We start from the raw sequence: 16578 nt of genomic DNA, 5'->3' as shown, positions 1-16578 counted from the left end.
ACTGCAGCTCCTGATTTGTGGGGAAACTGGGGTTATACTTTCAAGATTCAGGCAGACTCAATAACCACAAAGCAATGAGGATTCATGAAGTGCCTTCTGCATTGATCTCATTTAAACCACACAGCAACATTATAAGGTAGCCATTCTCATTATTATTATTTTGCAGATAGGAATGAAAAGCTCTAAGACCTTAAGTGATTTGCACACAACAGATCCCAACACCTGTGACCCACAGAACAAGGTCAGGCTGACTCCATTTGGAGCCCTGATGTTCCCCACAACCTCCTGTGGCTTCTGAGATTTTCCCCAGAAAGATTAAAATCAATATCCTGATTTGCTAATAAAACCAATGTCTTGGTTTGCTAATCCACAAGTTTACACGCCATTTTATGTTTTATGTTTTTATTCCTTCAGATGACTGTAGTTTATTTATATCAAGGTAGTGGTGGCAAGCTCTCTTTCAGTAGGAAGACATTAAGTTTTTCCTGTTTAACAGTGACTTCTTCCTAAAGTTTTGCTTGATAATTAACTCAAGCAACCAACTTTCAACAATTTCCACAATGAAGAAATTCTTACCTCGGAATTCCAGTCCTCGAAGTTGAAAGGTGACAAGACCATTTCCAATTTCAATCAGGTGAACAAAGGCATTGAGATCATCTGAAGCCAAAATAAAGCAATCGCCAGAGCTGTAGTTGCCCCAACGACCAAGAACTAAGTCTCCACAGAGGGACTCCTGGAGGGTCCTTGTCAAGTGTTCATAAAAAATGGAATTGAGATTGTTGTCATCATTCCCTAAAGGCAAACAAGAAATATGATCAGTGAATGCCTACTCCTTGCTGTGTATCCAGACCTAGGAAACGGTGAGTTGTCATCTGATTAAGGGTAAAATCAGACTCTTTGTATACATAAAAGAGGAAAGATCTGTTCTTCCCACATTTTAGTGGATTATATGAGACCCTCCAATTTTTTCTCTTGATATTCTCTCTGTATAATTTATAGGCAATAAGCAGCATCGATTTATATATATGTGCTATAATATATAATACAAACAATCATTGCTAGTATTATTTGTTAAATACAAATAAATATTTGACATATTATATAAGTTATTATACTATATATAAATGGATACCATTTGTTCTTAAACTATATATAAATTAAAAATTCAGGTTTATTGAAGAATAATTTATGTAGGGTAAAATTCATCCATTTTAGTGTACTATTCTATGAGTCTTGAAAAATGCATATAGTCATATAACCAGCGCTTATTAGAATAATGCATTCATCTGTTGTATATATGAGTGTGTTCTGTTTCACCTTTGAGTAGTATCCCTCTGTATGCATGTGCTACAGTTTATTTATTCATTCATCTGCTGAAGGACACTTGGGTTGTTTCCAGTTTTGGTGATTATGGGTAAAACCACTACCAAGAGTCATGAACAGGAGTTTGTGTGAATATGACTCTCCCCATTTCTCTTGAGTAAATGCTTAGGAGCAGGACTGCTGTTCTCCAAAGTGGCTGTACCCTTTTTGCATTTCCCCAGGAGTGACTGAGAGCTCTAATTCTGCATCCTTGCCAGGACTTGGAATTGTCCATTGTTGCTTGTTTGTTTAACTTTGGCCATTTTAATTGGGTGGATAATGACATCCAAGGAAGGGTGAAGGAGGAAGCAGCAAAGGAGATGGAATGATGGAATACCTTGCTTCCCGGTGGAAAGCCAGAGGTGCATGTTGAGTGGGGGTGAAATTAGGAGTGCGTAGTGCATTTCCTATGTCCTCCCTGCTGAGCCCTGACTCTTTTCCCTCCTTTCATGGGATCTCTCAAGATGAGGGATATAAGATTTTTTAAAGAGAAGATTGGATAACATGGGAAGTCTTCCTGGTCTGTGGTCCTGTGGGTGGAGTAAGCATTGGGAGAAGCCTAGGAAAAATGTTCACGTTCATGACTTTTATTCTAGGAGTAGCTTTTCTTTGGGAGAGGAAATTATGGCTCTGGAAAGCCATAGGCATAGTTGTCCCAAAGAGGAAATGCCTAAAGCAAAACTCAATGCTCCCTTCTGGATCGTCTATTTGAGTGGAGACAGACATTCGGGGAGGACAGGGATGAAGACTGCAGATCTGACTGAAGCATCCCTGCTTTGTATCCATGGGAACTGGGACACAATCAGGGTGTGGAAGGCAGGGAGTGGTACAAGAAGGTGAAGATGCCCCAAGTGCGCTTACATCAGGAAGATCACCAATCTGCCTCTAAGAAATCTACAGAATAACACTATCAAATTATGAGTATCTTTGCTGGCCACTCATGACAGTTGAAAGCTGAATCAAAACTAGAGCATTTATAACTTAATTATGATTAATGGAAAGAAACTGTTCTGTGGGCTGACTCATGCCATGTAGTCTAATAAAGTATCAGTATGCTTAATCTTCTACGCAGATGAAGCCTCCTTGACCTGCAATATATTCGTTTTCTCTGATGAAGGAGCATGCATCCTGAGACACTAATTAAAGACAACTTTCAGTCTCTGGCACTTTGAAAGGAAAGGCCTGAATGAGAGAATTAGCCTTTGCTTAATTGTTCAAACTGTTCAATGTTTAAATAAAACAAAACAATTGAAATCACTAAAAGTAGAGATTCAACTCAGAGCATCTTCTTAGAACACATTGACCACACATTTGCATAATTAGATTAAAATGAAACAGCAATTATGATTAACTAACAGCACAACGTGCTTGGGAAACTGTCCCTCTGCCTTGTATCAATAGCCTTGTAACAAACATCACAGTCCCACAGCTGCACCTCAGAGATATCAGTACCTCTCCTCTCTCACTGTACTGACATAAAGTTCCAACAAAAAATAAGCCTCTCTCTCCAGGTATCTCAAATTTCGAATTCTGATTTCAAATTAATCATGTAGATGCAATCAAATATAGATAATGAGCATGATACAATTGTTCCTAGACAGATTTTGGGGCACAAAGAAGGGAGTGAGGAGGATAAAAATAGAGAACAGTTAAAATTTGCATTCTAATATGAGGAAAGAAGAAACAGAATGGTTAAAAAAGGAGATCGATTATGGAAAGAAAAAAGTAAAATAATTTTGTAGCAGGTCAATCTTTTCATAGCTTAATGTTGACCAAAGTTTCTGAAACCTTCTAGATCCTGGATCATGGAATGCTTTGCTTTTAAGGATATTATCATGCTGATGTTTTTCCAAAGAATTGTTTTTTCCTGAAAGATGAATCTCAAGGTTTATAGTCTGTGTTTGAGGTTTACTGCACACGAACTAAAATGTCTTGATTAACAGGGGTATCTAATAGTGAGCAAGGTCCTAATCAATTCTAAACAGCAGAGCAATGCATTGTCAAACCAAATCAGGTTGCTTGATCACTCTACCTGCACAGTTTTATTCCACAGTCAGCATATTAACTAAGATGTGCATTGTCTCCACAATGAGTACAGAGTGAGTATTTAATTCTTCCTTTTGAGAATCCATCCATACAACAATAAATAGTTTAAAAAGAGAGAAGAGATCTTCTTACCTGGATCTCTTTCAATTTGGACTGCCAGTCTTGTGTTGGAATTATCCACTCGCCTTGTACTAGAAGAGGCCACAAAAGGGTAAAAAGTCATGATTAGATCCCCCCAAGCGGAAGAGGTGGTTTACAGAACCAGCTGCGTGGGTGGAAAATGTAAAGGTGACAGATCTCACAGGTTAAGATGATTGCTGTAGTTTTACCACACTGCAGGAAGAGAGGAGTCTCATGATAAGAAATAGAGGGAACAGTACAAGAAACACATGGAGGGGAGAGATGAGTAGCTCTCTGATTTGGAGACAACGGCCTTGTGTCTTAATCAATTTGGAGCACCAGATCTGCAAAATCAAAGCAAGTATTTAGGCCAAGCACGGTGGCTCATGCCTGTAATCCCAACACTTAGGGAGGCTGAGGCAGGTGGATCATTTGAAGTCAGAAGCTTGGTACCAGTCTGGAAAACAGTGTGAAACCCCATCTCTACTAAAAATACAAAAAGATTAGCCATGTGTGGTGGCACACTCCTATAATCTCAGCTACTTGGGAGGCTGAGGCAGGAGAGTCACTTGAATCCAGGAGTGCAGTGAGCCGAGATTGCACCACTGCACTCCAACCTGGGTGACAGAGTGAGACTCTGCCTCAAAAAAAAAGCAAGTGTTTAAACTGCCAATGTAATGCCACCCACTTTCAGAACTTGAGAACAGTGTCCACATAGGTATCTTTCTCTTCAAATTGATTTCAGGAAATGGTGGTGAGTAGTCAACATCTCCACCACCTGCTTTCAAGAGTGGGGTATACTCTTATAGACCTTTCTTAGGTTGAACCATGAGAATGAAAGCTCTTGGATCGTCTGCAGCCATGGTAACAAGTGACCACTAGAATCAGCTTTGAACCTATTCCATCATGAAAACACCCCTCAGTGCACAGCTTTTGTAAGGCAGCCAGTCCATGACAACCCCTGGCTTCTGAGAGTTAGCCAACTCACTGCAGACTTCTGAGGGGCAATTGATGAACAACAGGCTTTTCAAGTAACCACCTATACAGATGCTGTCAACCCATGTATGCCTCCAAAACCTACCAGTCCTTGAAATCCACACATCCCCAAAACCCTTTGTAAGTGCAGCGATCTGCTCTGCTTGCAGAGGCTATGTCAGCCTACCTTTGTCCTTTTATTTCCAACAATGAGTGGTGGTCTTTAAAGAATGAAATATGAAATTGACATCAGGCCTATGAAATTGATGACAGTCAACTGTTTATTATCACCTACAAAATGGCAATTTCATATGGTTAAATCTGATATATTAGCCATTAAGAAAGGGTTTCCACAAATATATCAGCATCACACATAATGTTTACTTAAAGATTTGGGCATAATGAAGGTCCCACTGACAATTGTAGAAAGCCTGGTCTTGAACACGTCTGGCTGCTGCTTTTTCTTTTTCTTTTCTTTTCTTTTTTTTTTTTTTGAGATGGAGTCTCGCTCTGTCGCCAGGATGGAGTGCAGCGGCGCAATCTCGGCTCACGGCAACCTCCGCCTACTGGGTTCAAGCGATTGTTCTGCCCAGCCCTGGGATTACAGACACTCGCCACACGCCCAGCTAATTTTTGTATTCTTGGTAGAGACGGGGTTTTACCATGTTGGCCAGGATGTTCTCGCTCTCTCGACCTCATGATCCACCTGCCTTGGCCTCCCAAAGTGCTGGGATTACAGGAGTGATCACCGCGCCTGGCCAGCTCCTGCCTTTTCTATCACTCCGCCCTTTGCTTTCTTTGCTCCAAGCCTGTTGGTTTTCCTTTTCCACCCCTTCAACATGCCCAGACCTCTTAGTCCTGTCGTTCCTTCCTCTCCAGTATCATTTGCAAATGTTCCCTCTACTTAGGGATCCCTTTCCATTCCCACTCATTTTTCCTCATTGACTCCTCTCATCCTTCAAGTCTCAGCTCAAGTATCACCTTCTCAGGGAAGCTGCCTTGACTCCTGTGCTGCGTGAGATTCCTTTGTCATGTTCTCTTTCACGCATTGTACCTGTACCTCTCTTTTGGAGCACCTGTCAAGGCTAACATCAATCATAACGATGGCAGCTAACATTTATGTAGCACTTGCTTCTGTCATGTGCCTGTTCTAAGTACTTTATATGTATTAGCTTACTATTGCCTCAAAACTACCCTCTGAGGTAGGTACTCATTATACCCATTCTCACAGCGGATGATGCAGAGGCACAGAGAAATTAAGTAGAGTGCTCAAGGTCACAGATCTAACAGGTGGTACAGCCAGAATATGACCTAGGGAGGCTGGCTCAGGAGCGTTTACACCACATCATACATCTCTTTGTGTAATTATCTGATTATATCTGACTCTTACATCAGTCCCTAAGTACCATGAGAGTAAGTTTGTTGCTCACAACTGGCACATAGTAGTCACTCAATAAATATTTGCAGAATAAATTATTGAATGGTCAAAGATAAGGATACTTCTGAAGTTCTTGTCCTTATAATATTTGCTAAGAGGAAAGAAGACTAGCTGCCAGTCAATGCTGCATATGTGGCTTATGTTTAAACATGATCATTGACATATTCTGTATAATTTAATAAATGAAAAGCACTTGTCAGAAATGGTGCTTAAGAAGAAACCTAAGAATGCAGTCTTCTTTTGTGAACTTGTCTTTTGGGAATCAAAACAGATAAAAAGATATTTGGTTGGAACTATAATTTGAATAAATGAAAAGGCTTGTCTTCAGAAAAAAAAGTATTCTTTCTTTTCGTGCATGTCTTAGACACTTGAGAACCATCTAGGCAAGATTCTGTTGAGTTCTGTGATGCTACGGATGGATTGGAGAGAAGAAATACTGTGTTACATTTCAGAAAGGCTGTGAACCCCAGCATGCTGTTCTATTACAGCTTTGGTTTTCCTTACAAATACTCTCATAGCAGCTTTGAAAAATGAAAGATCTCAGGGTAGCAGAAAATAGAGCAAACAACAAAATTCTTTCTAATGAAGGCTGAAATCCCATGTCTGCATAGTTAGTCCCTAAATGGAATTTTAATTTCACCTTAAGACTACCGCAAATGGAATTTTCAAGCAGCAGAATAAACAATTTTTAAAGGAGGATTAAGACAAAAGAAAGTCATTTACTAAACTCCTTAGGGAACTAAAACACCTTCTAAAACTATGTTCACTGGAAAGCTATCTTTTCAGAGGCCTATAGAACACAGTCTAAATTCTGATGAGCAGTAACTAAGCTAAGCTGCCTGTGTACCCCCAGGACCTCTGGCTCTCCACATATTCTCTAAGAGGGTGGACTGTCAGCCACACCGGGTAATTTGATTTTTCTCCAGTGCTTTCCCCCTGTAAATTTGGTGCTTACCCCTCAAAGGTGCTAATTACCTCAGTAATTGGATTTCTGCCTTAACTGTCCAATCAAATGAACATCAGCTCTGTAGCTCAAAGAGGAAACAGGGCTTATAGCTCTCTTCCCAAGCTCAGTGGGAACATGCAATCCTGGTACACATTAGGCATGCGTCTGCATGCATGGTCTTCCTAGCACTTGCCTGACAAAGTCACTATGCATTGCTGGCTAATGCTGTCCTGAGCACTACAGAACACGAGTCGTGTAACAGGACTCTCCAGAGAAGTTGACTTACTGAGAAGCACCTCTCTTTTATGTTAATATGAAATGCAGAGAGCAGAGCTGCCTTCTTCCCTTCAAACTTGGCCTTCCCACCCCCCCAGTCTCTCTAGGTCAAGCACCTTCTCTCTCAGTTTCATCTGAGCAACTTAAATAATTTAAAAGTAATTTTCTATACTGATAATGCTTCAAATTCCCCTTTCCAGTACACACAGTCTATGGTAAAAGTTGTCTCATTTTTTGGTGAGGAAATATTGCTGGCCAGAGTGAGAAGTTTGGTGGGGGTCTGTTCATATAGCAAATCCAAGACGGAGTGAAAAATAGACTGTAATTTTATTCATAGGCAGGGCGACCTTAAAGAAATCTAGACAATGAGAAGGCAGCCAGAGTTTAAATACAGGGGTACTGTCTCCTTTAAAATTGATTATATGCACAAGGTACAGCTGGGATTGTTTTTCCGCCCTTCATTGCTGCTGCCACTAACAATCGTATTAGCTCTTGCAAAGTCAGTGGCACTCTGCTGTCACCACGCAGCTCAGAATGATTTGGCATGAGACATTTCCTGAGGACATACTGCTGTACACCCATCAGGGTGGGCACTGCCTGGGGTCAGGGCCTTCAGGTGACCTCCAGCCTTACTGGGCCTGGGTTTTGACTTTTCATACATTTGCCCTACAAGACCACAAACATAGCTCAGTTTGGCTGTTTCTTTTTTCAGGTTTGGCAGATGGTCTTGAACAAAAATGGCTATGAGTGTTGGGTGCTTTCCTTCTACAGGATTTTGATCTGAATTTTCAGTACTTTGAAGCTTTTGAGCCACCAACAACTTTGAGTTTAAAGAAAGTTTTGTTGGTTCTTTTCTTTATATTTCTTTTTGTTGTTGTTGTTTTGTTTTTTCTTTTGAGACAGAGTCTTACTCTGTCGCCCAGGCTGGAGCGCAGTGGTGCGATCTTGGCTCACTGCAACCTCCACCTCCTGGGTTCAAGCGATTCCCCTGCCTCAGCCTCCCGAGTAGCTGGAATCACAGGCATGCACCACCATGCCCAGCTAATTTTTGTATTTTTAGTAGAGACGGGGTTTCACCATGTTGGCCAGGCTGGTCTCAAACTCCTGACCTCAGGTGATCCACCCGCCTCAGCCTCCCAAAGTGCTGGGATTACAGGCATGAGCCACTACACCTGGCCCTTTTCTTTGCATTTTACCCAGTTTTCTTTAGCTGCCCTCACGAGGGAAAATTGGTTGTAAATACCCAGCATGTTATTACTAGAAACTGAACTACTATTGTAGTTTGCAAGAATTATGAAAGAGTGAGCTCCTTTTTAATTGCCTAATATATAATCAGTGTTTCTTCATATTCCTTGGGCACCTGAAAAGGTTTTTTTTCATTTTCCATATGTATATGTGTTTGTGCATGTGTGTATATATTCTGTAATATATATTGCAGTTATATTATGTTATTTATTGCTTCTATATGCTTATCTAATTTTTGATCACTTGATGGGTCATGAACTAAGAAAAGTGAGTCACATTTTCTACCACTACTGTGTTTCTATTTTTTAAATAAAATTTCCTTTTTTTCCCTTTTAAGTTTTGCTATGTGACTTAGTGCATTGATATTCATAGTTTATATTTTCATTGTGAATTTTAGTCTTTGGCATTATAAAATGTTTTTAATCCTAATGGCTTTTGCCCCAAATACATCTGTGTTCAATACTAAGCCACAACAGTAGCTTTAATTTGTTTGCACTTGCCTAATGCTTTCACTTATTCTTTGATTTTCAGCTGTTCCAAGTCACCATATTTAAGGTATGTCTTTTCACTGGGTGTCCAGGCAGATGTATTTGGTCATATTCCATCTTCATAGTTTATGTTATTATGCTTTCTAGTTGTATTGTTTCTTTGATTTTTAAACACATTACACTATAGTCTGATTATAAAATTATAAAGACAATACTACAGAATCAGAAATAATAAGGCAATACTATGAACAACTTTGTGCCAATAAATCTGAAAACATAAATGAAATAGGTAATCTCCTATAAAGCTGTAACATACTAAAAGTAACTCTAGAATAAAAACAAAAGAAGAGGCCGGGTACGGTGGCTCATGCCTGTAATCCCAGCAATTTGGGAGGCTGAGGTAGGTGGATCATTTGAGGTCAGGAGTTTCGAGACCAGCCTGGCCAACACAGTGAAACCCTGTCTCTACTAAAAATATGAAAATTAGCTGGGCGTGGTGGCACATCCTTGTAATCCCAGCTACTTGGAAGGCGGAGGCAGGAGAATCTCTTGAACCTGGGAGGCGAGGCTGCAGTGAGCCAAGATTGTACCACTGCACTCCAGCCTGGCAGACAGAGCAAGACTCTTTCTTCAACAACAACAACAACAACAAAGAAGAATAGCCCTGTAATTATTAAACAAATAGAATCAGTAGTTAAATAAATACCAAACATACAAAAATATACATAGTTGATGAGAATGATTGTTTTAAAAAAGGGAAAAAAGGTGAAGGTGAAAGAGAGGCAGGGAGAGAGAATGAGAGTGGGGGAGAGAAAAGAGAGCTAATAAAAGTTAACCATACTGAAAAATAGGAGTACAACTACATATTACTCCATTATTGCTGTGTAGAATTCTTCTGTTGGTCATATATACTGTTATTAATTAGTATCCATTCTTCCTGTTGCTTCTGAATACTTTAAAGATCTTTTTTGATATTAGTGCTGTGAAACCTCACTATTTTGTGTAGAAATGTGAATTTATTTTAGTTTATTATGGTCATGACTTAGATTCCTGAATCTGAGGATTCATGTCTTTCATCAATTTTGAAAATTTTCTATTATTTTCTCTTAAAATTGTGCTTCTCCCTATTTGTTTTATGCCTTCTTCCAGGAACTTCTAGACTTCTAGCTGACATCTTTCATTTTGTCCTCTAAGTCTCTTAACCTCCCTGGAATATTTCCCATTTCTTTATCTTTCTCTGCTGCATTCTGGCCAATTTTCTTAGACTGACTGCTTTCTAGTTTAGCTGTGTTTAATTTACTATTTAACTTGTCTATTACAGTATACATTTTAATGACTACATGCATTTATTTTTATAAGCCATTTGTTCCAATTTGTCTTTTTTTTTCATAACATCTTGGCCTTTTAGCTTTATTTCTTCTTATACAACTTTTTATTCTAAATATATATATGATTATTTCTTTACTTATCTTTAGTTTTGGAGAGTCAAAATCTGCTATTTATTTTATTTCCTGGTTCTTGTTCATGATGAATATTTTTCTTTTGTATTGCATAGTACTGGATTGAGAGCTCCTTTCCAGTCAGTTTTTATTGTGGAATTAGTTGAAGATATGTCATGTCCTTTAAGAATAATTTTACATTGGCTTCATCAGCAACTCTAGGGGTTTTACACACCAGTACCATTTTTGCATTAACTTCTCAATGTGACAGTTTCCAAATATGGGTAGTATAGTTTTGAACTCCAAGCCCACATGTGACAAAAGATTGTCCATTCACAATGGAGACTTGTCCCCACTCTTCCCTCTCTCTGACCAGTTGAGATTTCTTGTTCCTTCTCTGTGTTGGGTGTTTCACTTCTTCACTGATGGGGAAGACCTTCAGGGCTCCAGCTTTATGTGGAAGTCTTAGTTGAAACTTTCTGCTTCTGTAGGACTAACACTTCATCACCTAGCCTGGCATAGATTTTAAAATGTCAGCCCCTATGTTACTGAGACTCACAGCCCTGACCCACCACCCACCCCATTCTTCCCGAGCAGTGATAGCAGGTTTCACTGTTTTCTGCTCCCTCTTTCTTTCTAGCCCATGGGAATTTTCTAACTTTATTATTATGTTCAAACATGTATCTAGGAGGAATTTTACCACCTATCATTTTTTGATACTTTTAGCAGGTGTAAAAGTTTTGAGATTATCTAGTCTGCTACATCTCTGGAACTGAAAACTTCTAAACCAGATTTTCATAAAGAAAAGATAATACAAGTTAGCCATACTGAAAAAATAGGAGTACAATCACATATTACTCCACTGTTGCTGTGTAGAAGTCTTCTACTGGTCTTTGTGAGTTTTAGTCTTAGTTATACAACTTTTTCGTTTTAGTCTTAGCTATACAACTTTTCAAAGTAATTAATTATTAAGTTAAAAAACTAAAAATTTTTTTTCATTTTATGTTTATAAAGCTTGCTGAGTTTTATACCACTCTCTCCACAAGGATCTTATCATGACAGGGTCTGAATCAACATTTTTTCTCTCTGTTTACATTCCCTCAATGCTTTTCTGGTTTCTTCTATTCTCCTATAGATAAACTGTAAAATACACTCAGCAACCACACTGTGTTCAGCCTACCTCAAGATGAAGTTTCTAAGATTCTTTGTAAACATACATGTGTGCTCACAGGCAGCCATATGGACATAATGAGGCAATTCTTTTACCTCCTAATGTTATTGTAAAAGTCTATTTCCTGAAAGTCTATTTGAGGCCTGCAATGAAAGAATACCCTACACAGAATACTGGTATCCAAAATATTATGTTTTCATCATACCATATGAAACTGCAGTAGAGAAAGCTAAGCACGAATAAGAACAATGAATACATGCAGATGGGTTGTATTCTTCCGGAAAGATGGAATTGGTGTATTTTTCCTTATTCCTCCACTTGGTACAACGAAAACCCTGGATTTTACATGTAATAAAAACACCTTCTGAAAGGTAAAAGGAAAAAGTAGAGCATCTGGGCATCATGGGATCCAAGGAAAAATACTGTGGTGAGTTTCTCTGTTTCTGTTTTTGCCTCATATAGCCCAGAAACACCTACAGAAGCAAAAGAAAAAAAAAAAAAGCATCAACAAACCCCTGATCTGTCTAGCCTGAGAGTCAGGAAAGGCGCAGCCTAAAAAGACAGAAAACTGTAGGTCATAACCACTCTGTAACAGCCAAATACCACAGATAAAACCATAGCCCTATGCCTACCTGTACCAGTGATAGCAGCAGAAGGGAGACAAATTTCTAAGCAGATAGGGGTGGGTCCCTGGTGAAACCCAACCTTCAAACCAAAGACAAATTAAAGCCTGAAAACCAAGCTGCCAGTTCTAGGTAAAGTCCCCAACTGCAGTGAGAACTTCCTCCATGCCTTTCAGCCAATTGAATGGTGCTTTTTGTCCAATCAGCATGCACTCTCTCATTCCGAGCCCATAAAAACCCTGGACTCAGCCACACTTTGGGACTACCCACCTTTGGGTAGGGGTACCCACTTAGGGTCTTCTTTCTGCTGAGAGCTGTTCCATCACTCAGTAAAACTCTTCTCTGCCTTACTCAGTCTCTGATTGTCTACATAACCTCATTCTTCTCAGACACAGGACAAAATCCTGGGACCCGCCAAATGGCAGGTGTGAAAAGCACTGTCACACATCTCTGATCAGCTCGCTGAACTGTGGGCAGTGACATGCTCCTGTTCACTGGACCATGGGAAAGAAGAGCTGTGATCCTTCTGGGGGCTCAGACCTCCAGGCTTCCTGAGCCAGAGCTGTGACAAAACTATAACACCCCCTTGGGGCTTTTTCTGGTTGCTGGCATCTCTGAGTTTTTAGGTGCCACCATATTCCCCTCATCCAGTGAGGGCACTTAAGGCAGAAGCTGCCTGTGGTATGCCTGGTTCAGCTGCAGCCTCACATGAAGGAGGCATCTGGAGTTGCCTGCCCAGCCCCACTGCAGCAGCCTGTGTGCCTGGCTGTGCACTGTGGTCAGACCTCACACCCACTTGCCCACACACCCCTCACCATTCTACCCCAGATATGGGATCCAGGCCAGTAGCGCAAACCAAGCACAGCCTGCTGGGCTGAATGGGTGGAGCCTGGTGAAGTGGCCCCCCAAAGAATCCTGTGTCACCAGCAAAGACTGAGTGAGGAACCTAGACTTCCTCCCTTGCCATGCAATAATGAGGTGCCCCTTCCTCTCCTGCTGAGATGGTGTCAAAAGAGACTGAGTTCAGACTTTCATAATTTTCCTGGGTAAGAAGGCCACATGGGGAGCAGTAATGAGGTACCACTATCCCTCCCATTCAGGAAAGTATCAATAAATGCTTAGTGGGGAATCTGAACTCCCACCCCCTATCAAGCAATAACAAGAAACTTTCCACCCTCTCCCATCTCAGGAGTCAATAGAGGCTGAGTAGGGAACCTGGACTTCTAACCCCATCTGAAAGTAACAAAGCAGCAACCCCTTTTCTCCTGCCAGAATGGTGTCAGTAACAGCTAGCTGAAACAAAGGTGTAAATATTATCCAGAGGCTCATAATACATAATAGCACCCAAAATGTCCAGAGTTGAATAGAAAACTACTTACAATCAGAAACAAACAGGAAGATCTCAAAATGAATTTTAAAAGACAATAGATGCCAAAATTGAGACGATGAAATTATCTAACAAATATTTTAAATTAGCCATCATAAAAATGTTTCAATGAGCAATTAAGATCACTTGAAATAAATGAAAAAATAGAGCTTTGGCAAAAAAAAAAAAAAAAAAAAAAAAAAGTAAGCCTTGGCAAAGAAATAGAATAAATAAAGAAGAATCAAATAGAAATTTTACAACTGAAAAATACAATAACTAATTTTTTTTTTTGAGACAGAGTCTTGCTCTGTCATCCAGGCTGAAGTGCAGTGGCACCATCTCAGCTCATTGCAACCTTTGCCTCCAGGGTTCAAGTGATTCTCCCACCTCAACCTCCCAAGTAAGTGGGACTACAGGTGTGTGCCACCACACCCGGCTAATTTTTGTATTTTAATAGAGATGGGGTTTCATCACGTTGGCCACGCTGGTCTTGAACTCCTGAGCTCAAGTGATCCACTGGCCTCGGCCTCCCAAAGTGCTGGGATTACAAGTGTGAGCTGCAGTGCCCGGCCAATAACTAAAATTTTAAAAATGAAGTCCCTAACAGCAGAATGAAGGGAAGAGAAAAGAATCATTGAACTGGAAGACAGAACAACAGACTGTTGTTTGCAATCTGAACAACAGAGAGAAAACAGACTGAAGAAAAAAAATAGAGTCTCCAAAACCCATGGGACCGTAATTAAAGAACTAAAATCGGGTCCCATAAGGAGAGAAGTTGGAAGTAAAGTTGAAGAAATTCACACCAAAATACATTATAGTCAGGCTTCTAAAATATAAACACAAAGAAAAGCTCTTGAAAGCAACAAGAAAGAAACACCTTATCTACAAAGGAAAAATTTTGAATTATTGCAGATTTCTTATTAGAAACCATAGAGGTCAGGAAGAAATAGCACAATATGTTTTTAAGTGCTGAAAGAAAATAATTGTCAGCCTAGATTCCTATATACAGTGAAGATATCCTTTTGGAATGAAAAAAATTTAATTACAAGGCATTCTCAAAGGAAGAAAAACTAACAGAATGTGTCAAAGGAAAAAAAAAACTAAGAGAATGTGTCAACAGATGTTCTACCCTGAAATAATAGGTAAATAATGTCCTCTAAGAAAAGAAAAGAAGAGAAAGAAAGAAAAGAATGAAACTTAAAACATCAGGAAGAAAAAACACAGTAAGCAAAAGTATGGGTAAATACAATAGACATCCTTCTCCTCATGTGTCTTCTAAATTATGCTTAATGTCTGAATCAAAAATTATACAGTTGTCAATATAGTTCTAAGTGTACATAGAGAAAATATTCATGACATCATGCTACGAGCAGGGGACGCTAAAGGGACATGAAAAGACTTCTACACTTCATTTGAACAGGTAAAATGACAGTACCAGTAGATTTTGAACAATTATTTATATATAATGTAATACCTAGAGCAACCACTAAAAGATACACTCAAAAATATATTATTTATTTAATAAATCAAAATCGAATTCTGAAAAATGTTCAAGAAACATACAAGAATCAGGAAAAAACAAACAAAAATTACAAACAGAGCAAACAAAACAAAAAATTAGTAACAGATATAAGCCCTAATATGTCAATAATTATACCAAACATAAATACACCAAAACAAATTAGCAAGTAGATTAAAAATTATGACCTACGCTGCCTACAAGAAATACACTTCAAATATAGTAACATAGCCCAACTGAAAATATAAAATGAAAAATATATATGATGCAAACATTAATCAAAGAAAAGCAGAAATGGCTGTTAATATCAGATAAAGTAGACTCTGTAACAAAGAAGTTCACCAAAGACAGAAATGAACATTGTATGGTAAGAGGGTTAATCCACTAAGAAAACACATCAGTCCTAAATATGTATGAGTCAAACAACTCAATTGCAACATACATGAACCCAAACCTGATAGAACTGAAAAAGCAGACAAATCCACAATTATAGATGGAGACTTAAACACCCATGTCTTAACAACTGATAAAAAGGGCAGACAGAAAATCAACGATAATATAGAAGAACTCAGTAACACTATCAACCAACGTTACCTATTCAACATTTATTGCACGCTCCACCCAACAACGGTAGACTACACATTCTTTTATAGTGCCCACAGAGAGTGTACCAAGATAGACCATTTTTCTGGGACATAAAATGATCTCCACAAATTCTTAAAAAATGAAATCATACAGAGTTTGTTCTTCAACCATAATGGACTTAAACTAGAAATACATAACACAAAGAAAACAAGAAAATATCCAAACATTTGGAAACTGAACAGCACAATTCTAAATAAACCATGGGTCAAAGATAAAGTTTCAATAGAAATGGAAACACACACAAAAAAAAGAAAAAAGAAGAAATAGAAATACATTGAACTGAAAGAAAATGGAAATAAAGATATCAAGATTTGTCGAACATAGCTAAAGCAGTGTTGAAAGAGAAATTCACAGCACTAAATATACACGTTAAAAAGGTATCAAATTCATAGTCTATGGTCCCACCCAAAAAATCTAGAAAAAGAAGAGCAAAGAAAACCCAAAGCAAGCATAACAAATGAAATAAAGAGCAAAAATCAGTGAAATTGAAAAATAAATGAAAAAATCAGAGCCAAAGAGCTGGTTCTTTGAGAATATCAATCAATAACATTGACAAATCTCTAGCCAGACTGACAAAGAAAAGGGGAGAGAAAACACAAATTACAAATAACTGTATACACTACAGACCCTGCCAGTATCAAAAAGATAATAGGGAATATTACAAATAATTTTACACGCATAAATTTTACAACCTAGATGAAATGGACCAATTCTTCAAAAAAAACCCACTAATTACCATAACTTGCTCATTATGAAATACATAATTTTAAAAGCCCTGTAACTATTAACGCCATTTAATTAGTAACTTAGAAACTCCCCCCAAAATGAATCTCTAAGCTCTGAAGTCTTCATTGAAGAATTCTACCACATGTTTAAAAAATAACAAACAATAATTATACTTAATATCTTTCAGAAATTA

At 38.7% G+C, this 16578-nt stretch overlaps 1 protein-coding gene across 3 annotated transcripts in view; it reads right to left on the bottom strand.

Moving 5' to 3' along the window:
• PCNX2 (pecanex 2) overlaps positions 1–16578 on the bottom strand; it is a 319512-nt gene that overhangs the window by 75539 nt on the left and 227395 nt on the right. For all 3 annotated transcript variants that reach the window (XM_063671047.1, XM_054479339.2, XM_063671060.1), the window contains 2 exons: positions 3541–3599; positions 577–792 (listed from right to left, as the gene is read on the bottom strand). In XM_063671047.1, coding sequence (XP_063527117.1) covers positions 577–792; positions 3541–3599 — 275 coding nt within the window. The remainder of the gene's footprint in view (positions 1–576; positions 793–3540; positions 3600–16578) is intronic.

The sequence above is a fragment of the Pongo pygmaeus genome, chromosome 1 (genome assembly GCF_028885625.2).
Source record: "Pongo pygmaeus isolate AG05252 chromosome 1, NHGRI_mPonPyg2-v2.0_pri, whole genome shotgun sequence".
Classification (NCBI taxonomy): domain Eukaryota; kingdom Metazoa; phylum Chordata; class Mammalia; order Primates; family Hominidae; genus Pongo; species Pongo pygmaeus.
The sequence above is the reverse complement of the archived record's forward strand: the minus strand, read 5'-3'. Positions and strand labels throughout refer to the sequence as shown.